Source organism: Pungitius pungitius, chromosome 9 (genome assembly GCF_949316345.1).
Source record: "Pungitius pungitius chromosome 9, fPunPun2.1, whole genome shotgun sequence".
Taxonomy (NCBI): domain Eukaryota; kingdom Metazoa; phylum Chordata; class Actinopteri; order Perciformes; family Gasterosteidae; genus Pungitius; species Pungitius pungitius.
Genome location: NC_084908.1, coordinates 5,110,315 through 5,129,222, shown reverse-complemented (window position 1 = coordinate 5,129,222; position 18,908 = coordinate 5,110,315). Strand labels below are relative to the sequence as shown.

Genomic DNA, 18,908 nt, shown 5'->3' with positions numbered 1-18,908 from the left:
CTTGATCTTATACCTAATACCTGACAGGCCAAAAAAACTCCCATCAAAAACCCTCTTTTGGGGAAAAATGGGAGAAATCCATAAAGGACGGCAATTAGCTTCCGTCCGCAGGTTTTCCACAAAAAAATCCAAACAAAATGTCAATACAACAGTTATTTAACTTCAATGGGTTCTTCTGAACATGAATACAATATTGAACAACGGTTCTGTAGATTGGGGGGTGGGGTCACAGGCAGACACAGCTGTAGCGGCTGCTTCTCTGTTCAAAGCACGAGGCTCTGAGTCGGGATGAGCTGTGGATCTGCGCTCTGACGCGCTCCGGCGCACAGTGGAGCCCAAAGAGGGAGAGGACTATATGAGGGTCATTGTCTGACCACGGGGTTCAAATGGACACTGTCGGGGCTTTCGCTGCCTTCAGTCACAACACATTTTCTATACAATTTTGTGTGTACTTTGTGCGGGCGTGTTGTTACTCAATACACAGAATTCGCCTTTGCTCAAGATGCCACTTTATTAATCACTGACACAAAGACGGATGACGTCACTGCAGTGTAGCCTAAATAAGTCCCACTGCATTGTAAGTGCATGTGTGAAACTCAAGTCAACGTTCTGTCCGCCATTCTATGTACGACACTGCCACCTGCTGTTCAAACGCCCTCACTTCAACCGGCACCCAGGCAAGATCGGTCTGCTTTTGTGTCGGGACTCTTTGATTACAAACAGTGATATTTATGTAATGGACTGAAGTCACCTTTATGAACAATACACCGTATATTTGATGCTCTGAAATAATCATGCATTTGAAAGGTGCATTTACAGATACAGAAAGGTGATTTAAAAAACAAAAAACAAACAAAAAACTATTGAACAAACTGAACCTGTTAAAATGTAAATTCATTCATGGGTAAATCCAGGGTTCGAAATGAGGGGGGTCTAGAAGAGTGCTTAGAGTCTAGAAGAGTGATTAGAAGAGTGCGTTTGTCAACGTTTCTTGCTGTATGTGAATGAAGCCAAACTGCCAGCTAACAGAAGACAGTTAGCAGTTAGCTAGACTAGTTATTCAAAGCTAGCAAACTAACCTAATTGTCCAGGAAGTGATTACGAAAGATAGCGAGGACTTAATTCAAGTCTGTGAGTTTTGAATGGGAAAATGTCATCCACGTGAATCGTGTAGATCCGATGTTTTTTTTTGGGGGTGTCTTAACGGCCGTTATCTACCAGACCGAATAGTAACTCTGATTTCGGTGCCTTATTTAGATGCCACTTAAATGCCTCCCGCTTCTCCCTGATGCTACGTTAGAGGGAAGTGAAACAGCGCCGCACGGGACGCTAGTAAACACTACACTGGACAGCAGGTAACGTTAGCCTACCGTTAGCTAGCAGCTGAAGTATATACATATTTTAAATATGTCAATGGAGCAACCACGGTTAAAATACTGACAACTAAACGGTGTAAAGTGTGTCTGTGTTTCACTGAACAGTCTGTAGCTGCCGTTGTCTGAAAAACAAACCGATGTTGCGTTCACGTGAAATTCGCCTCGCCAGCCTTGTGCTGCATTCGAAGGTGTTGTAAAATACCCTTTTCCCATTGTTTTGTCGTTTAACAGTAATTTACTGGTGAAATAAGTTTTTGTTATAAGTTATTGTTATTACATTATTAATAATTCATTTAATGTTGAGCTCACTATCGTTTCCTTTTTTTTTTACTAACTAAAAAAAAAGAAGCAGGGGTGCCCTGTAGGTCTTCTCTCCAACCCCAGTTAACACTAACCTGATGAAGTTGTTAACAAATAAATAAAATATGTGCCTGGTCACTTAACATGTTGATTTTGAATAATGTGGTTACTATTGGATTATTGTCATATTAATGGCTTTCGGTCATGTTAGAATATCTTACTTTTTTTTAAAACGTGTCCCTAAAGATTTTAGTTCAGGTTATTAGATTGACTACTTTAAAACAAAGTAAACCATCTAATGTAGGTACAGTCTTTATAGACATCATTATTATTCAATCCAGCGGCTAGTTGTTTTACAAATCCTATTAACATAAGGGATGAGAAATGCCATTTGTATTTGATCAAACCCTTTGAAGGTGCATGGTGCTGCCATAATGAGTACACCTGGTGGATTTAGGTAACTTAGTTAACTTCCTTGCTCAAGGAAAGAATGACCTGTTATCCACTTTGTCATGTCAGGGATTTATATAAGGTGCTGTAACTTTGTTGCTCCAGAATTACAGGGTTACCTGTTTGATTATAGCCAATCCGCTCCTCCAGACACCACAACAATACTGGGACCAGCCCAAACCATGAAAAACAGAAAAAAAGACCATTATCCCACCCTCAAAATATGTCAATATCATTTTGCCTTCAGTATATAGTGTAGCAAGGTATTCTTCAGTATTATTATAGTTACATTTTAGGGGACCCCCCAAGAGTCTTAAGTCATTTCGAACCCTGTGTAGGACCATCCAATAGATGAAATGGTTCTTAAGAAGTTCTTTGTAGAACCCACTGCCATTTAAGAACCTTTTATTTCTGTGTGTTGGATTGTGTTTTTTTTGGGAAATACAGATATTTTGAATGTTTTTTTGAATCGCTCTTAGTCAGGACTCTCTTAAGACCTGTTGTTGTCCTCGGGCCACAGAGACACCAGATCACAGGATCACTGAGCCACGCAAACTCCTCCACCACGTTAAGGTGGCGATTCACGGGGGAGACTTTTTTTTTTATATGGGAAACCCAGAAAGGAGGGGAAAAACCCACGGCCGAATTGAAGCCAAGTCCAGGCATTTAACTTTTTACTTTTGAGGACCCGCCTTCTCATTCATTGATAAATATCATGCAAAGGGAAAACTTGTTATTATGTTATATTATGCTATTTGATACTAGTCCTATATTATGCTATATGATACTAGTCCTATATTATGTTATATATTAGTCCTATATTATGTTATATATTAGGTCTATATTATGCTATATGATATTAGCCCTATATTATCTTCTATGATTTTAGAAAAAGAAAAACACATACAGGGAATAAAAGTTTTCCGTTTGCAAGACATTTAGCAATGAATGAGGAGGCGGCTCCCTGCCTGGACCTGGCAGGGCGGCTCCCTGCCAGGTCCAGGCAGGGAGCTGAAGCGCGGCTGGACGGGGACCGGGCGGTAGATGGATGAGCTGATGAGATTCTTACTTCTGCATCTAACGCGTCATTTTTTCCAACTCCATACGCCGGCCCTGAATCCGTCACCCAAAAGGGCATCTCGTCTTATTTTTTAAGTCGAGCAGCCAGAGCCTTTGTTTCGATCTTTAGCAGTTTGTGCTTTGCAGCCAACTGGTTGTTTTTGGCGCGCTCCTCTTGGAGAGAAGCGTTGGTGCAGAGTAACCCTGTTACTTCAGACTCCAAGAACTGTTGTTTGTTTTTCAGTTCGTTGGATGTCTTCATTCATTGATAAATATCATGCAAAGGGAAAACTTGTTATTATGTTATATTATGCTATTTAATATTAGTCCTATATTATGTTATATATTAGTCCAATATTATGCTATTTGATATTAGCCCTATATTACGCTATATGACATTAGCCCTATATCATCTTCTATGATAATAGTTCTATATTATCGTCTATGATATTAGAAAAAGAAAAACACTTACAGGGAATAAAAGTTTTCCGTTTGCATGACATTTAGCAATGAATGAGGAGGTGGCTCCCTGCCTGGACCTGGCAGGGGGGCGCTGTCAACCCCAGGTGTTATTGGGGCTGAAGCGCGGCTGGACGGGGACCGGGCGGTAGATGGATGAGCTGATGAGATTCTTACTTCTGCATCTAACGCGTCATTTTTGCCAACTCCATACGCCGGCCCTGAATCCGTCACCCAAAAGGGCCTCGTCTTACTTGTAAGTCCAGCAGCCAGAGCCTTTGTGAAGAAGGGCAATGATCAATGATCACTCTGAAGTTCTATGTGAGTGACACATGACTTGATGTCATCGCATTCCATTGCCACGGAATTCCCCCCCCCTCCCCCTCCTGAACGTGGTGATGCATTCCCTGATTGCAGTAGCACACAACAAAACCCACTATATACCCATATATATATATATATATTCTAAATATATTCTAAAATTACTTTAGAGAAAAAAAAATACATTTAGATTTAACATTTATATATAACATTTAACATTTACATTTAACATTTATTATTTAACAACTTTGTGTTACTGCCAAACATTGTACTTGGAAAAGTTGTTGCATGTATTTACATGATTTTGTCTCTAAATGTTTGAAAAAGTGACATGTGAATATTGTCCTGTTTTTTTTATTCATATGATAACGCTAAATGTACAAAAACTGCGCAGGATTTTAGAACGTGCAACATTTTAAAAAATCCGCGCCCCATAGAAAACGGGTCTAAACATAGACAACGTCTACGAATAGACAACTGTGTTGTCCGAACCTGTGTCCTGCAGATGACCATAAATTACTGGTCCCCGTTTATAATTCCTGGAGTGAAATTCCCTGGGTGGCGTTGTTGGTATATGATAGTAAAACAAACAGATTACCCTCTTAGCATTGTCACATTTGTATTTTCTTAAGTAACAAAAGCATAGCTAACCATGGTCTTATTATATTATTTGCAATAAATGTCCAAAATAATTAATAATTACTCAAAAGCATTTTTAATAGCAGGTGTACAGCAACTGCCACCTGTTCAAAAATGATAAATTACTCATTTTGTTGTTCTAATGAAAAAGGAAGTCTATTTTGTACATACATCACACTTCTAAGGTAAAAAAAAAAACCCTACTTGGTGCCTCATAAGGCTTGTCATAAGGCTCTCTGCTGCTTACTGTTTACATCAGGGGTCTCAAACTCCAATTGCGGCCCTCCGGACGATATTCTGTGGCCCCCACCTTAATCTGAAAGTTTAATTAATTATTGATTAATTATTAATAATTTATTAGTGCGGCCCGCAAGTTTTATATTGTATCAACCCCGCTGTTAGCTGCTGTGTGGGACAATGTTATGGTGTGTGTGTGTGTGTGTGTGTGTGTAGAGAACAGAGAAGCAGCCGCTACAGCTGTGTCTGCCTGTGACCCCACCCCCCAATCTACAGAACCGTTGTTCAATATTGTATTCATGTTCAGAAGAACCCATTGAAGTTAAATAACTGTTAGTAATGACATTTGAGAAGTTTGGATTTTTTTTGCGGAAAACCTGATACGGCCCAGTGGCCCCCATGGTCAGAGTTTGAGACCCCTGATTTAGATTGTTCTCTTGAGTAAGGGTAGAAATTCCACACAGTACAAATAATCCAACAACATTCAGTAATCTAACCCCTTTAAGCTTTACACTACATTAGTGGTGTAGCATCTCACTTGCTGTTGGTTGAATTGGTCCCTTTGGGTAATATGATCGATGACAAAGCTTTGTATGTTTAGTATTATCAGACGTTGGTCTATATAATGTGGATTTGTAAAATAACAGCACCTCTGAACGGTGACGATTAGCTTGGAGAACTTTCATTTGTGCGTCACACCAAGTGGAGCAAAGACGTCACATCGAGTCTGTAGCTGGTTCATGATAGTAATACCGTTGCTTTAATGGGACAGCCGGGCCGACAGCGTGGAAAAGGCCACAATTCAATCACAACAAAAAAAACAACGGTTAACAAAATTCACGTTTGCATTCCTTGTGAAAAGTAGCATGAAAGGAGTTTGGGGGGGCAAGACTCTGAACACACACACACACACACTCCCACTTTGTGTCTATACATATTCTTTAGTAACGTCCCCGAGGTGATCTTTGTCATATCCGTGGATGCAAGGCTGCACTGGTAGGTCCATGCGAGTGAGGCTAATGTGGATGAGAGACAGGCGACGGGTCCACATTCACCAACCATGTCCATCCCGACTCAAGTACCCCCGCTACCCCCCCCAAAAATAAAACATTCAAGGCTCGTTATGCATGCTCATACACCATAACCCATTCGATCTTTACCTGTAACAGAAATGACAATCTTCTTTTTGGGATATCTTTGTTTTTATACTCCTGATGGCTGTTTTGCTTCGCCCTTGGCATCGGAAGTTAATGTAACTGTTACTGTGTTTGACATTAAACGGTCTTCAAAACATAATCAGCTTAACCGACGTACGAGAAATGAACAATCGCCAGTCATACGAATCAGTTCTGAAAAAACAATGGCAAGTGACATTTCCCACCAAAACCAAACAAAAAATATATATTTCACCCCCTCCGTCTGATTTGTTCATCTTATCAAATGCTGACTTTGTTTTTCTCCATCGCGTCGTACCAACATTCACCAATTTCGATATTGTAGAAGCTTTACAAAGACATAAATATAGTAGGATACAATACAGTAAAAAATACAAAATAAATTCAATCGTTTTTTTGCTTTTTCATTTTTTTTCTACTTAAACCATAACTTACCAGAGGCAAACCCAGAAACAGATCTTTGACACTAGGCAAAAAAAAAAAAAAAATTCTATAAACACTAGAATTACCCCCTGAGGTCAAATGATAAAACAATAGCCAGGTGTGGGAGCAGAGCTCGTCCCAGATTTAACTCATTACTTCCCCGGGACCATGCGCAGGACGATAGGCAAAGTGCGGGTGTCCTGCTCTATGCACTCATTGGGGTGTTATTACTATACCAGCGAGACGTTAAGTCGAGGACAACTTCAAGGCACAGTTATCTAAGGCAGGATATGCCTCATGAATGAAACAAAAAATTAAAATATGGTTGTGGAATCCAGAGTATGATGTGAAAGAAGAGGGGGGAACTAAAGGATTACAGGTATGGTTCAGGTCTTAGAATGACGAGGCAGTGAATCACGTTAAGGCCAAATTACTTGGGATCGTCCAATCAGAACGCTCCAACAGTAAAGATGATGTTAGACCTGTCACACCAATTTGCAATACGATGTCAGTTTGAGTACCAGAAAGAACTCGTGTGTACTTTGTCACAGCGTGGCTCGCTACATAGATATTTCTTCTCATGGCTAAGTCAATTATATTTAGCAAGGCTACTTTTTTTCCTTCGCTCTCTTCTCAGCGGTTATTATGCACAATAACGTAGGTTACAAGATACAGTGCCGTGAAAGAGGATTTGCTTCCGTCCTGCGTTCTAATTTTCGTTGCACATTTGTCACGCTCATGTTTCCGATGATGGGGTCATGGGGTTCCCACGTGCTCTTGAGCTTGAGGTCACAAACTGATGGCCGGACGTTCTCCTTCAGGAGGTTCTGGTAGAGAGCAGAATGCCTGGTGCCATGGTCCATGTCATGAAGCTGGAATTCAGACCATCAAACCACCACGTGGGTCTGTTGGTATGATGTGCTTTTATGAAACGCCGTGGTACTTTAAGCAGTTGTGGCACCTCTCGAGGCACCGGTCCATTTAGCTCCCCCGACCGAGGGACCGGTGTTACACCAAAATCTGTGACCCATCAGAAACTGTGACCGCAGAGGGCGCTGTTTCACATTGTCTGCTTGTGCGTGCTAGACAATGGAGGGCGGAGAAGAGCGCCTACGCAAGCGGCGTAACCGTTAATACATTACGTCCACGGATGAAAGCATCATCAAAAGAAAGAACTAATTAATAAATGAGTCAAACTTCAAAATATTGTATGGGGTTGTTATTTCATCTCTTCACATTACTCTGGACACATATTTTCTTATTTGGAGCCTTCCTTCGCTCTCTTCTCAGCGGTTATTATGCACAATAACGTAGGTTCTGGTAGAGAGCAGAATGCCTGGTGCCATGGTCCATGTCATGAAGCTGGAATTCAGACCATCAAACCACCACGTGGGTCTGTTGGTATGATGTGCTTTTATGAAACGCCGTGGTACTTTAACATTCGACGTTACACACGGCTCCACTTGTCTCATCAGTCCACATAATATTAGCCCAAGTCTTTGAGATCATCATGATGCATTTTGGTGAATGCGATACAAGTGTTTGTGTTCTTCTTGGAATTTTGCCCCGTCTCCTCCTTATTGTTGAATCATGAGCTCTGATCATCTTTTAGCCCACTTTACTTTGTCTGGCAGAAATTGGGCTGTGGCTAGTGAAATTAACTCAGCTTTCCAAAGAATGAATGAATAAATTAAATCATCGTTCTAAAACTGCATTTTTCATTTAGCCAGCTTGTCTGTCGAATATTAAAATTTGTTTGATGATCTAAAACATTTGAAAATCTAAAAGAAAAAATAGGAAGGTGTTAAAAACGTTTTCACGGCACTGTACATACGTTTCAATCTAATATGTCAGTAAGGAGTACATCCAAGCATTCAGGGTGAGAACTTTGCCTTTGAAAGGTTAGTTTACATATGCACAGATATGAAACACATAGAAAATGCACCATAGAAAGGATAAAGGAAAAATAAAAAGGATGGGCAGTGTTTCCCCTACCATTATAACAGCGCACCCCCCCTGCTGAAATGATCCCCCGCCCCCCCGGAAAAGTGTGGAACAAAAAAAAAAAGAAGTTTGAATCTTATTTTCCCCACGCACGGCGATCCCGCTACAACACGTGTGCGCATATGTTCGTTTATGCGCACACGTGTACCAGCAGACGGACATTTCTGTCTCTACATGGTGGCGTTTTCAACTCTCCTTCGCGCTCGGTATCGCTCGCGTCGGAGCGCTGTAGAGAGCAGCGAGAAATGTCGCTCCCACAATGGGACAAGTAGCTCTCCTGCAAGTAGAACTGAGTACCTCTCCTGCTCCGAGTGCCGCCCCACCCCTCACACAAGGAGCTAGCGGAGTCACAACCCCCCCCGCCCCCCCCCAGGGGAAACACTCATAAAACGGGAGAAAAACATAGGAACTTGGACTTAATGGCTCACACTGATCTACTTTGTCATGTAGGACCATCGGCTTACAAAAAATATGACTTTCACACGCATCACATGGTCTGCAATCACAGACGTGTTAAAAAAAAGAGCAAGAAATAAAAGAAATTAAAAGGGTTTGGAGGGCTCCAAGGGGTAAAGATCAAGTTTGTCATTCCTCATGTGCAAGTAAATATAAAAATGCTACAACGTACAACTCTCTTGTCAACAAGACAGGTTCAGTCCCCCCCCCCTGGAATTTGCTAAATAAAAAGGGGCTCGGGAATTGGCAGGACAGCTTACTCAGTCATTGATGTAACACGCAGTCTCCAGTCCCTGTCTGTTTTGTACTCTTCCCCTCCGCGTGGATCCGTTCAGGGGGAGGTGCAGCCGTGGGAGTCTGTATGAACACATCAAGATCCAGAACAAAGATCTCCCTGCTTTGGTCTCTTCTCTCTTATGGCAGAAGAGTCACCCAAAACGTCCCTCCTATGCCTCCGGCTTAGGTGGGCCATGGCTCCTTTCTCCCTCACTCGCTATCAGTCTCGAGGTCGGAGTCGGACCACTGCACCGGGCTCAGCTTACCGTGGCGCTGGGCGTACTCGATGACCGCTGTGTAGCAGAAGTAGTACTGGTCCCAGGTCTGGATGCTGAACGCTCTCTGCGTGCGCATGCGCCGCACCGTCTGCCGCACATCTACCGTGCCGATGTCCTCCAGCCGGGAGAGGCAGATGTCCAGGGTGCAGAACGTGCCTGGTCGGGGACGGACGCGGGCAGACAGAAGAAGTAACACATGGCGATTATGTAAGGTGATTTTTTTTAAAGCACTTGTCACAGAGCTTAACAACACAGAGGAGAGAATTATCCCAAATGGCTATACAAGGGCATAAAGAAGGACATAAAACAACAAAATAATTAAAATACACAATAAAACAGACTAAAGCAGGTTTACAGCATTGATTTACCCAATAACAAGTCTGAGCAGGTAAACATAATCCCAGACTATAAGCATGTGACAAACAATTAAGGCCCGGTGTCTGTATGAAATGTTAATGGTTATGAATCTTGAGTTATTGTCATAACGTGTTTTGTGATGTCAAAGTGACTTCTAAACACCAGATTCCAAATAAAAAAAAATCCCTGTGTCCTTGCCAAACTTTAAGAACTTCCCTACATGCATACCTGGGATACTGTTTTTACAAATAATGGAGCTAACAAACAAGCAGAGAAAATGACGTCTGCATAAGATCGGCTCATTATTGGACTATTTTAACACTTTTTAACTTCAATTTTTAGAAGTGGTCGAACAAATGCTGGTTTTCACACATGACTTTTTAAAAATAAAAAACATTTTTGCTACAACTGAATAATTCCAAATGATACTCTGCCCTCCTACACATTTTTCACAGAGTGCCAACACAACGTCACACACCTCAGAGTAACAAGGTCTTTGCATTAAACGGTACATCAGAACCTCAGAGGTGAGATTTTTTTACCTGTACGGCCAATGCCGGCACTGCAGTGCACGACCACAGGGGGGCCCCCTGGAGGCCCCGTCCAAGTGGCACCAAGGCTCCTGACTGCAGCCTCCCTCCTCTGCAGGACGTGTTCACGGAAGTCCAACATGGCTGAAGCACTTTTGGGAACGCCGAAGTCCGGCCAGCTGACGTAGAGGTAGTGGAGCACTTCCCGTCTCTCTCCAGACTGAGACAAAGTCACGGAGGATTACGGACAAGAGGATAAATATCAGGGCCAGCATGTACAACAAGATCAATTCTTACCGTACATGAAGTTGGTCCATGAAAAGACCTTTTAAGGCCCCTTTATTATCTCACATTAACACACAGATCTTTTTAAGTCTTAATGCAGTCCGTGTGACCTACCTGTGTGTTGTATAGTTCCAGATGGGACAGCTTGAAGTCCTGGAACGCCTGGATGTGCGTGTTCCTGACCAGGAAGGGTCCGTGCTGCTCGGTCCGGCCCTCCTCCAGAGGCCAGTACTGACCACACTTGACTCGGCCGCGCTCCACCACCCTGAGACGCACAGAACCACATGCTAGTTGTGATCTCGTCATCGGGGCCCAGTCGAGGAAATGCGGTTACTTGTGACAGCGAAATTGACGCTGACTGTAAAAGGAGTCTCACCGGGTTGTCATGACGATGATAAGTACCATCTGTTCCCACACCATGCGCCAGAAGTCACAAAATGTTTTTGGCAAAGGACCTGAGGGAAAGAAAAAAGAGGACTTAAAGCAGAAAAGGCAATGTTTGCATGGGGGACTATATCATAGTAACCACAACAAATGGAGCTGTAGCTTTTGTTGCTCACCCTGAGTGGCGATGTAGGCGTTGCTCCTCTTGTATCCGTCCATGAAACTGGCATTGATGTAATCTGATGTCTGCAAAACGAACAAAAATGAACAGATCACGATGTGACTCAACAGAACCTCGGTAAATTAGCTTCGGTTCTGCTCCTTCAACACAGATTTGCTGGTGTCCATGTAGCATCACCAGAGATCAGCATCACCGATTAAACACCAGTGTTCATTTTGGCAGCTATTTTTGATTTAGTCTCAAGACAGAAATGCATACATAGTTTTAGGCAACGATTTGAACAAAACAATAACATTTGTCTATTTTTATTCACATTTAATAGCCATAGCCTATTAAACTCCTTCTCTTCCCAGGTCCCAGGGTTTAAGTGTTGTCATGTGGGTCTGTCCGCTGCCTTCGGTCGTTTAGCAAAACATTGGCCAAATGACTTGTTTCATTTTTATGAGCAAATACAGAATCCCTTTGTGTTCAAAGCCTCACATTAAGACACACATCACTTTATTTAAGACACTGCACTACTTGCAGGTCGCTGTATTGTGCCAGATTCACAATAAACCGACCACCCAACCTGCCGTTCTGTTGCCACAGACCCCTTTTCGCACTCGGCACTACTGAAAAAGTTATTGTGACTTTGTCAACTACTAACATTATCGTCTCGTTAACAAGTTAGAATGATTGTCAGTTTTTATTTTCACAGATCCGTTCTTGTCACATCTTAGTCATGGGAAAAAGGTTGTTAAAACTTTTAGTCATAGTTTTCGTAGACTAAAAGAACAATGTTAATGCTGAAGTCCTATTAGACCAGACATGGCTGCAGTAATGTACACAAAAAATGTTTAAAAAGATACAATTAACAAAAAATAAATCTACACCAGATTCAGATCTTAAAATTATTCAGCTTATGGGATTGCCAATAACAACAAACATGTGGATATTTGGTCTGAAGGACTTTTTTGCCAATATTACAACAACATTGTACTCATTCTACAAAAATAAGACTCACATGGCCCCAAAAAAAAAACACTGAATATGATAATGTGCAGCATTCCACCTTCCAAACACACGTCAGATACAGCAGATTAGGAAAAGGTGAAGACATCAGAGCCAAATGGCCAAACATGGATGTGTACCACTGATCTCTTACTGATGTTCGGTGCCTGCCACCTTTTAATCATCTAAATGCATTCTAAATATAACGTTGAATTCTCTAATTAGTTACCAGAACATTCTTCTTATGAGAAGGTGGAACAGAGGCCTGATGTTGGCAGCAACGTCACAATCCAACAGCAAACATTCCTAAAATTATTTATCATCAACCAAGTAAAAGATTTTGGAGAAGATGTTGGGAGCAAAATGAACCCAGAGACCACTGACATCACAGAGGGAGAAGTGAGGATCGCTGGGCGTTTAAATACCTCGTCCTCGTCATCACAGAGCTGGCAGAGCCGCACCCGTGACTGGTCGAGGCAGAGGACGTCGCTGTACCGGTTCTTTATCTGATTGGACAGTTTTCTGTAGAGGGAGAAATTGAATGCAATGTGACATACAAAGGTGACATGAGACATAAAACAGCTGATGACAATCAAGCGCACACAAGAAGATGGAAAATATTTTTTCCTCTTACTTGGAGTAATCAAAGGGGCCGGCAGGTGGCTCCTTCCGGATCTCCTCGTACTCCTGGTAAATCCCCTTCTTCTTCTGCCTCTTCACGTGCTCCACCAGGTTGTGCACCGTCATGCCCCCCTGCTCTGCCATGTGAACGGACGCTTCCACCAAACTGTTCTCGTCATCGGGGCCCCACGACGAGGACAGGGGGGGCGACTGGGAAGGCGGCTGTTGGGCAGTGCGAGGCAACGACTTCTGGGGCAACGGTGGCACCCCTTCCTCTTCTTCCCCTTCCGCGCCATCCTCCTCCTCACTCTGAGACCCGGGGGCGGAGCACGCTACCTTCCCACAGACCATGTCCTGGGAGAGCGGCGTGTTGGGGGGCGTGTCAGACTGGGGTGGGGCTGGCCGGCCACGGCCATTCATGTTGGCGTTAGGGCTCGAGCCGCCGCCAGCCCCACCCACCGCAGAGCCGTTCCAATGTTGATGGTTGCCTTGCGGCCCGTTGGTGGCAGACTGCGGGCTCGGGGGGTACCGAGTCCTGCCCTCAGAAACACTGCAGTGGTTGTGCAAGTTGGCATTGCTGTCATCGTAACAGTTCGAGTTAGCCTCCGAGCCGAGCTGCGTGCCGTTGCGGGCGCAGGGAGGCGTGGCCCCCACGTCGCTGCACTCCAAGCTGTAGGAGCGCAGAAGGCTTCCCACACAATCGTGCGCGTCGTGATCTTGCGTGTTGCCCGGAGCGTTGTCCGTGTGCGCGTTGACGCATGACTGGATCCACGCCACATGGCTGTACTGGGACGTCCCGTCCAGGTGCTCGGGGAGGGAGGAGACTGGGATGTGAGTGGCCAACTCGTGAGCTTTCACTGTGCACACCTGGTCGACGAGGAGGAGAGAAAGTGCTGCTCAAATGACGACAAAACGGAGCACCACATGACAGAATTCCCATGGATAACAAAACACAGACATACCCGCTCTCTCAGCTTCTCGCGCACAAACAGGCGGAGGACCGCGAAAGGAGCTCGGAACCATAGAGGCGACGATACAATGAAGACACATTTTAGACGAGCTGGAAACGCCCCCTAGGAAATATACAAGTGATGAAAAGGGCTCTTGATTTGAGACGTTTAACACAACGAAACAGTTGAAGGAAGTGCAATGTGAGAGCAACAGAAGCACACTCCCTCTATTACCTTCAGCAAATTGAGAATCTTGACGCAGAGCTCGTAGTCAAAGTTGCTGTAGCTGGAGTTGGTCATGTCGTAGATAAATATGAGTCCGTCTTTTTGAGTTTGTGCACTGTTGAACAAAGAAACAGGAAGTGTGCCATAAGCATCATTTTGTAACGTTACTTTGAGAGAAACGCTTAATGTTATAAAATGCACATTCAAGTGCAATATTTGCATCTCGCTGTGTCAGCGCTGAGATACTCCCCCTGCGATCTGTGACTTGCTGACATTGTTGATTCAGAAATGAAGGAAAAACACATTGTAGCCTTTTGTGGGCACCTACAGCTCATATTGCTGTATAAACCATAGACTTTTAAGGTATAACCCTTTAAACGTTTATTCGGTGTTGATGAATGTAAACATAGCTGGAACCGATTGCACCAACCTCTTATCAGGAGACGAGCATTTTTAACGTTTGCATCCAGACATGACACGAAATCTAGACTTTTTTACCAATTGTCATTCTTTTTATCTATTAAATGCAATCCTTCTCAAATCGATTTATTTTGGGTTGACATTGCTGTAGTAAAGAAGCAGACTTGTGGCATGTTAAAAACACTTGCGCTGTACTCCAGATGCTGTACAGGACGTATGTATGGTTCTTTTACGTATCTGGGACTTCCATAACATGCACAAAGGAGCAATGGTGATTATGTCTGCCAGGGTTGATGAAACGTGGTAGGATTCTGGGGGGGGGGGGGGGGGGGGGGGGTGAGTCTGACACAAAATGATTGCATGAGATATTGGGCAATATATGACAGATCAGGGCCTCACCTCTCTATGGCTTTGTCCAGCTGATAGATGATGGCCTGCAGGACAGCTTTGTGGGAAGTGACGTCCGGCTGATGGAGGCGAGCCGTGAAGAGCGCCAGAGCGGCACCCTTTGCATCACGGCCGGGCTGCAAGGGTCATGCAACAAATTATCATCAAATTGAAATTGAGGTCGTCTATTCTTCAGGATTTTTCAGAAAGACTGGCTTTAAATGTGAAATTGTGAATGTGCACGTTTTTAGACCATTTTTACTACATTTCTGTTAATAAAAAAAAACACAGGGAGGGAGGCAGGGAAACACATGCAGACCTAACATGTGCATCCCGCAGGGTGGTTCACAATTCCTTCCACACTCACCAAGACTGTGAATTTTCCACTGAGCAGCTCGGAGCGCAGGGGCTCCTCGTTAGGGTTGATATTGATGATGCCCTCCTTGATTCTGGTGTTCTGATTTGGATGCATGATGATAGAGGCAGCCATTAGCAACTTAAAGTAGTATGTAGACAAATTACATTTTTCAACAAGCGTGCCGTTTTTCTGTTTTCAATTAGAGGTTATGACTTGTGCCACTACAGCGGAGAGAATTCCTCACTTCATTAACGGTGGTCAGTCATAAACTTTGACACTGTCGGAAGTTAACAGCAGTATTATTTAAAGTGCATAAAATTCAGAGGTGGAAAGTAACGAATTACATTTACTCGCGTTACTGTAATTGAGTAGTATTTTTGTGTACTTCTACTTTTATTTTTTTTAATCTGTAATTTTACTTAAGTACTTTTTGTTTGAAGTATTGTACTTCGCTACATTTTAAATCATTCATTACTGAGTAAAAAAAAAAAAATGCAAAGGAAAAAAAAATAACGCCACTGCACTCGAGTGATGAGCGGGAGAACGAACGCGCTGAACAAGAATGATGGAGACGGACAAAACAGGTGCAAACCCAGCTGAAATCGAATGAAAATATGAAGCGTAGTCGCTAAACTGGAAGTACGACGATTTTTACAGTAAGAATCAACGCAACCGTCTAATGACAGCGGTTACCAGGGTAACAAGAGGAGAAAAGTTCATTAACGATATAAATAAATAATCCTGGTCTGACGGGATGTGTTGGCAGCAGTAGGTGACTACACTTGCTGCTCCTGGCTCTGACGGCTCTCAGCGAACCGTCGGTCTTTATTTTATTATTTTTGCTAATACTTTAATTTGTAAAGGTCTTCCTTCAATTAAAAACAACTAGATTGAGATTTATTTTCCATTGTCTTTTTTTAACTACACTAGAATCCCGCACCCCACTCAGCTGTTAAAAAAGTAACAGTAACTTATACTCCGAGTAAATTTTTAATGAGCTACTTTTTACTTGAGTAAACTTTTAGACTGGTAACTTTACTTGTACTTCAGTAAATTTTTTCTTAAGTAACAGTACTTTTACTTGAGTACAACATTTTGTTACTCTTTCCACCTCTGATAAAATTATAGGACTATTTGTGTTAAAACGCAGAGTTTGTAATTAGTTCATACTACACAAACAATAAAAGTGGAGGAACAGAAAAAGGTCTGAAAACTCTAAATTAAATATCTTCTTCTCTAGATCTTTTAGCCATTACAGAAACAGTTTCATAGATAATGGAAAAATTCATCTGTTTTGTCACAGATCAAATAGCCACACATTACCTTGTATTCTTGGAAGAGGTTGATGGCTCTGGAGACATCAAACTTGCGGGCCATGAGAAACTTTACAGCTGTAGGCTGGGACACGAGCCCAGCACTTTGAGGGTGCTCCCTGCTTCGCACCTGACCCAGGAACTCCTCCACAGCCTTAAAACGAGACAACGGAGGAGGCGGAAGGACATTAATGAGGTCGGGGGGTGACGTGACGTGACATTAAAAACAAGAAAATGCCATTGTGTCAGAGGAAAAAAACAGGATAAACCTAGCTTAGTAGAGCAATAGCAACAATAACAAAGGAACAGAGAAGATAGGTATGAAGACAATACAAATAACCCTCTCTCTCAGTGCCCTCAACTTTGTAGTTCTCCTATCAGTCACTCTAGATGTATGATGCAGATGGAAGCAGCAGGCTGTGCTTGTGGACAATGCTGAGAGCCCTCAAATGCCAGGAGACAACAGGCGGCCTGTTGTGACTATGAGAGAATGCATCTGTCCTCCAAACACGTAACCAGCATGAGGAAGGTCAATGACCGGGTAAATCGGATTAACTCATCAGCTATGTACAAAAGTTAAAATTGACAAAACAAAGATGATGCCTAAATTAGACTCCAAATGCAGGAGATGTCCTATTAATTCGTTGGTGGATAGGAAGAAGCACCCAAGGCCTTGTGCATCTTGTCATTAATTAATAATATAGGATTTTCCTCAGATAAAATATATAGAACCCCAGCTCATTTTGTCACCTGATGTTATCACTGATATTCATGTGTGGAATTTTCATCAACAAAAAATCAAATGTATATATTTGGTCATTTATTTGGCAATCACAACACCTGGACTGAACACATGTTCGAGAAAGGTAACCAGCTGTTAAAAATGTGATGAATTTGTGATCAAGTACTGTGTTTTTTTTCAGTACTTGTATCCTTTTTTTTTTACCGTACCACACGTTGTCCTTACATTCAGGTTGCCATTGCCCGTTTGTGAAGCTACAGTAACCTCTTGGGGAGTCGGGGTACTGTATCGAGTCGTGGAACCTTTAAATAACAACCCTACCAGCAGTGAACATCAGCACCGGGACGGCGGCTAGCCTCTGTGGGGTTCATCCAAGGCAACAAGTCGCTGACTTCAGCGCAGTTCTAAAACGGCAGACTGGGAAAGTGATGTAAGCTAACGAGAAACACATGGGCATATCTGGTGATCGGGAAAGCTCCAAACGTGTCCTGTAAATAAGCTCACAGATCAGTTAACCTTGCGAATGCCTCATGAAGATAAAATAAGTAACTTAGCTATGGACCGAACTTGTCATCGCAGCTATTGGATGACATCGGGTGTTTGCTATAAAAGACACAGCGCCCGGCCACTTTTACTAGAAAGAGAGGGCAACAACAATGTTAGGAACCGCAGGATGACTTCTGTGAATTCTCGACCGTAAATCTGATAACGTTGGACAGAGACCACCGAGCTAACTGACGTTAGCTATTAGTTGCCACATAGCGCACACTCACGGTGTCCTTCTTAGCCGTGCCATGGTACATAATGGAAATACACACTTAAAATAATGAGTGTTCGGTCATATCTAAACGTCACAAATATGGGTAGGAAGAGGTTGTCGAGGAAATTCGCTGCAAGTCAACAATAGCCGTTAGCATTAGCTAGCAGCTCAGTTACATGTGGCAGCTGGATGGCTGAGGATACTGTCTAAAGACAAGACAAGCCACATGTATGAGGCAACAATGAGGAAACGAAGTATCGTTACTTGACATTAACGGTGGTCCATGCAAAGCTGGGTTATCAGGGGAGCGAGTCTTCGGGATACACGCCTGGTTAATAAGTGAGACATACTACTGATAGCAACCGCTTTCGAGCTAACACACATGCTAACTGCTGTCAGACACACAGGAGCCAAGCGGCTTGGGATGGGTGCTAAGGGGCCAGCGCTTGTTTACTAGACCGGGTTGTTCCAGGGGACATTCACCGCGACAAAACACACCGACAAGATCCCCGGTTACAGAAGAAACTGAGGGTGACACGTGTGCATAATGGACATGGCGGGGAGAAGAGGAAAAAAATCCATAAAGAGACCCTTACCAGCTGCTCCTGAGTTGTCAGGGCTTCCGCCATCTTGAAGGCTGCGCAACGTCGCAGCAGGCGCGCCCCCCAGACGCTCGCTCACGCACTACCCCCGAGAAGCCCCGCCCATAAGCCTTCACATCCGGGCAGAGAAAAGAAATATGCATTTATCAACGCTGCCACCGACAATTCATAAACCTTTGCCTACTTGTCCATTGATATGATGCTATGACCGCTTGATTAACTGAATCAGAATAATTGCCTGCTGACAGTAATATTTTGACAGTAGTACATTCAATGTATCTTCACATTACAGTTCAAAATATGTATTGTATTTAAACCTTTCAAAATGTGTTTTATATATAAATATATAT

General features: G+C 43.1%; 1 protein-coding gene across 1 annotated transcript; it reads right to left on the bottom strand.

Moving 5' to 3' along the window:
* Window positions 1-5,575: 5,575 nt before the first annotated feature.
* On the bottom strand, window positions 5,576-18,651 carry ptpn9b (protein tyrosine phosphatase non-receptor type 9b). Its single transcript, XM_037472585.2, has 13 exons — window positions 18,553-18,651; window positions 16,465-16,608; window positions 15,151-15,240; window positions 14,796-14,920; window positions 13,986-14,091; window positions 13,764-13,874; window positions 12,815-13,668; window positions 12,606-12,702; window positions 11,186-11,255; window positions 11,002-11,080; window positions 10,740-10,890; window positions 10,353-10,560; window positions 5,576-9,609 (listed from the first exon to the last, which is right to left on the bottom strand). Exons 1-13 carry the CDS (start codon window positions 18,583-18,585, stop codon window positions 9,386-9,388), a joined length of 2,292 nt encoding a protein of 763 aa, XP_037328482.2. The 5' UTR covers window positions 18,586-18,651; the 3' UTR covers window positions 5,576-9,385.
* Window positions 18,652-18,908: the final 257 nt, after the last annotated feature.

Excerpts from the sequence above, each read along its gene's own strand:
- ptpn9b (XM_037472585.2), bottom strand. The coding sequence starts at position 18,585 with ATGGCGGAAGCCCTGACAACTCAGGAGCAGCTG. Across the intron at positions 14,092-14,795 it reads CTGGACAAAGCCATAGAGAG|TGCACAAACTCAAAAAGACG; the intron begins GTGAGGCCCTGA and ends TTTGTTCAACAG. Across the intron at positions 13,875-13,985 it reads AGATTCTCAATTTGCTGAAG|GGGGCGTTTCCAGCTCGTCT; the intron begins GTAATAGAGGGA and ends TATATTTCCTAG.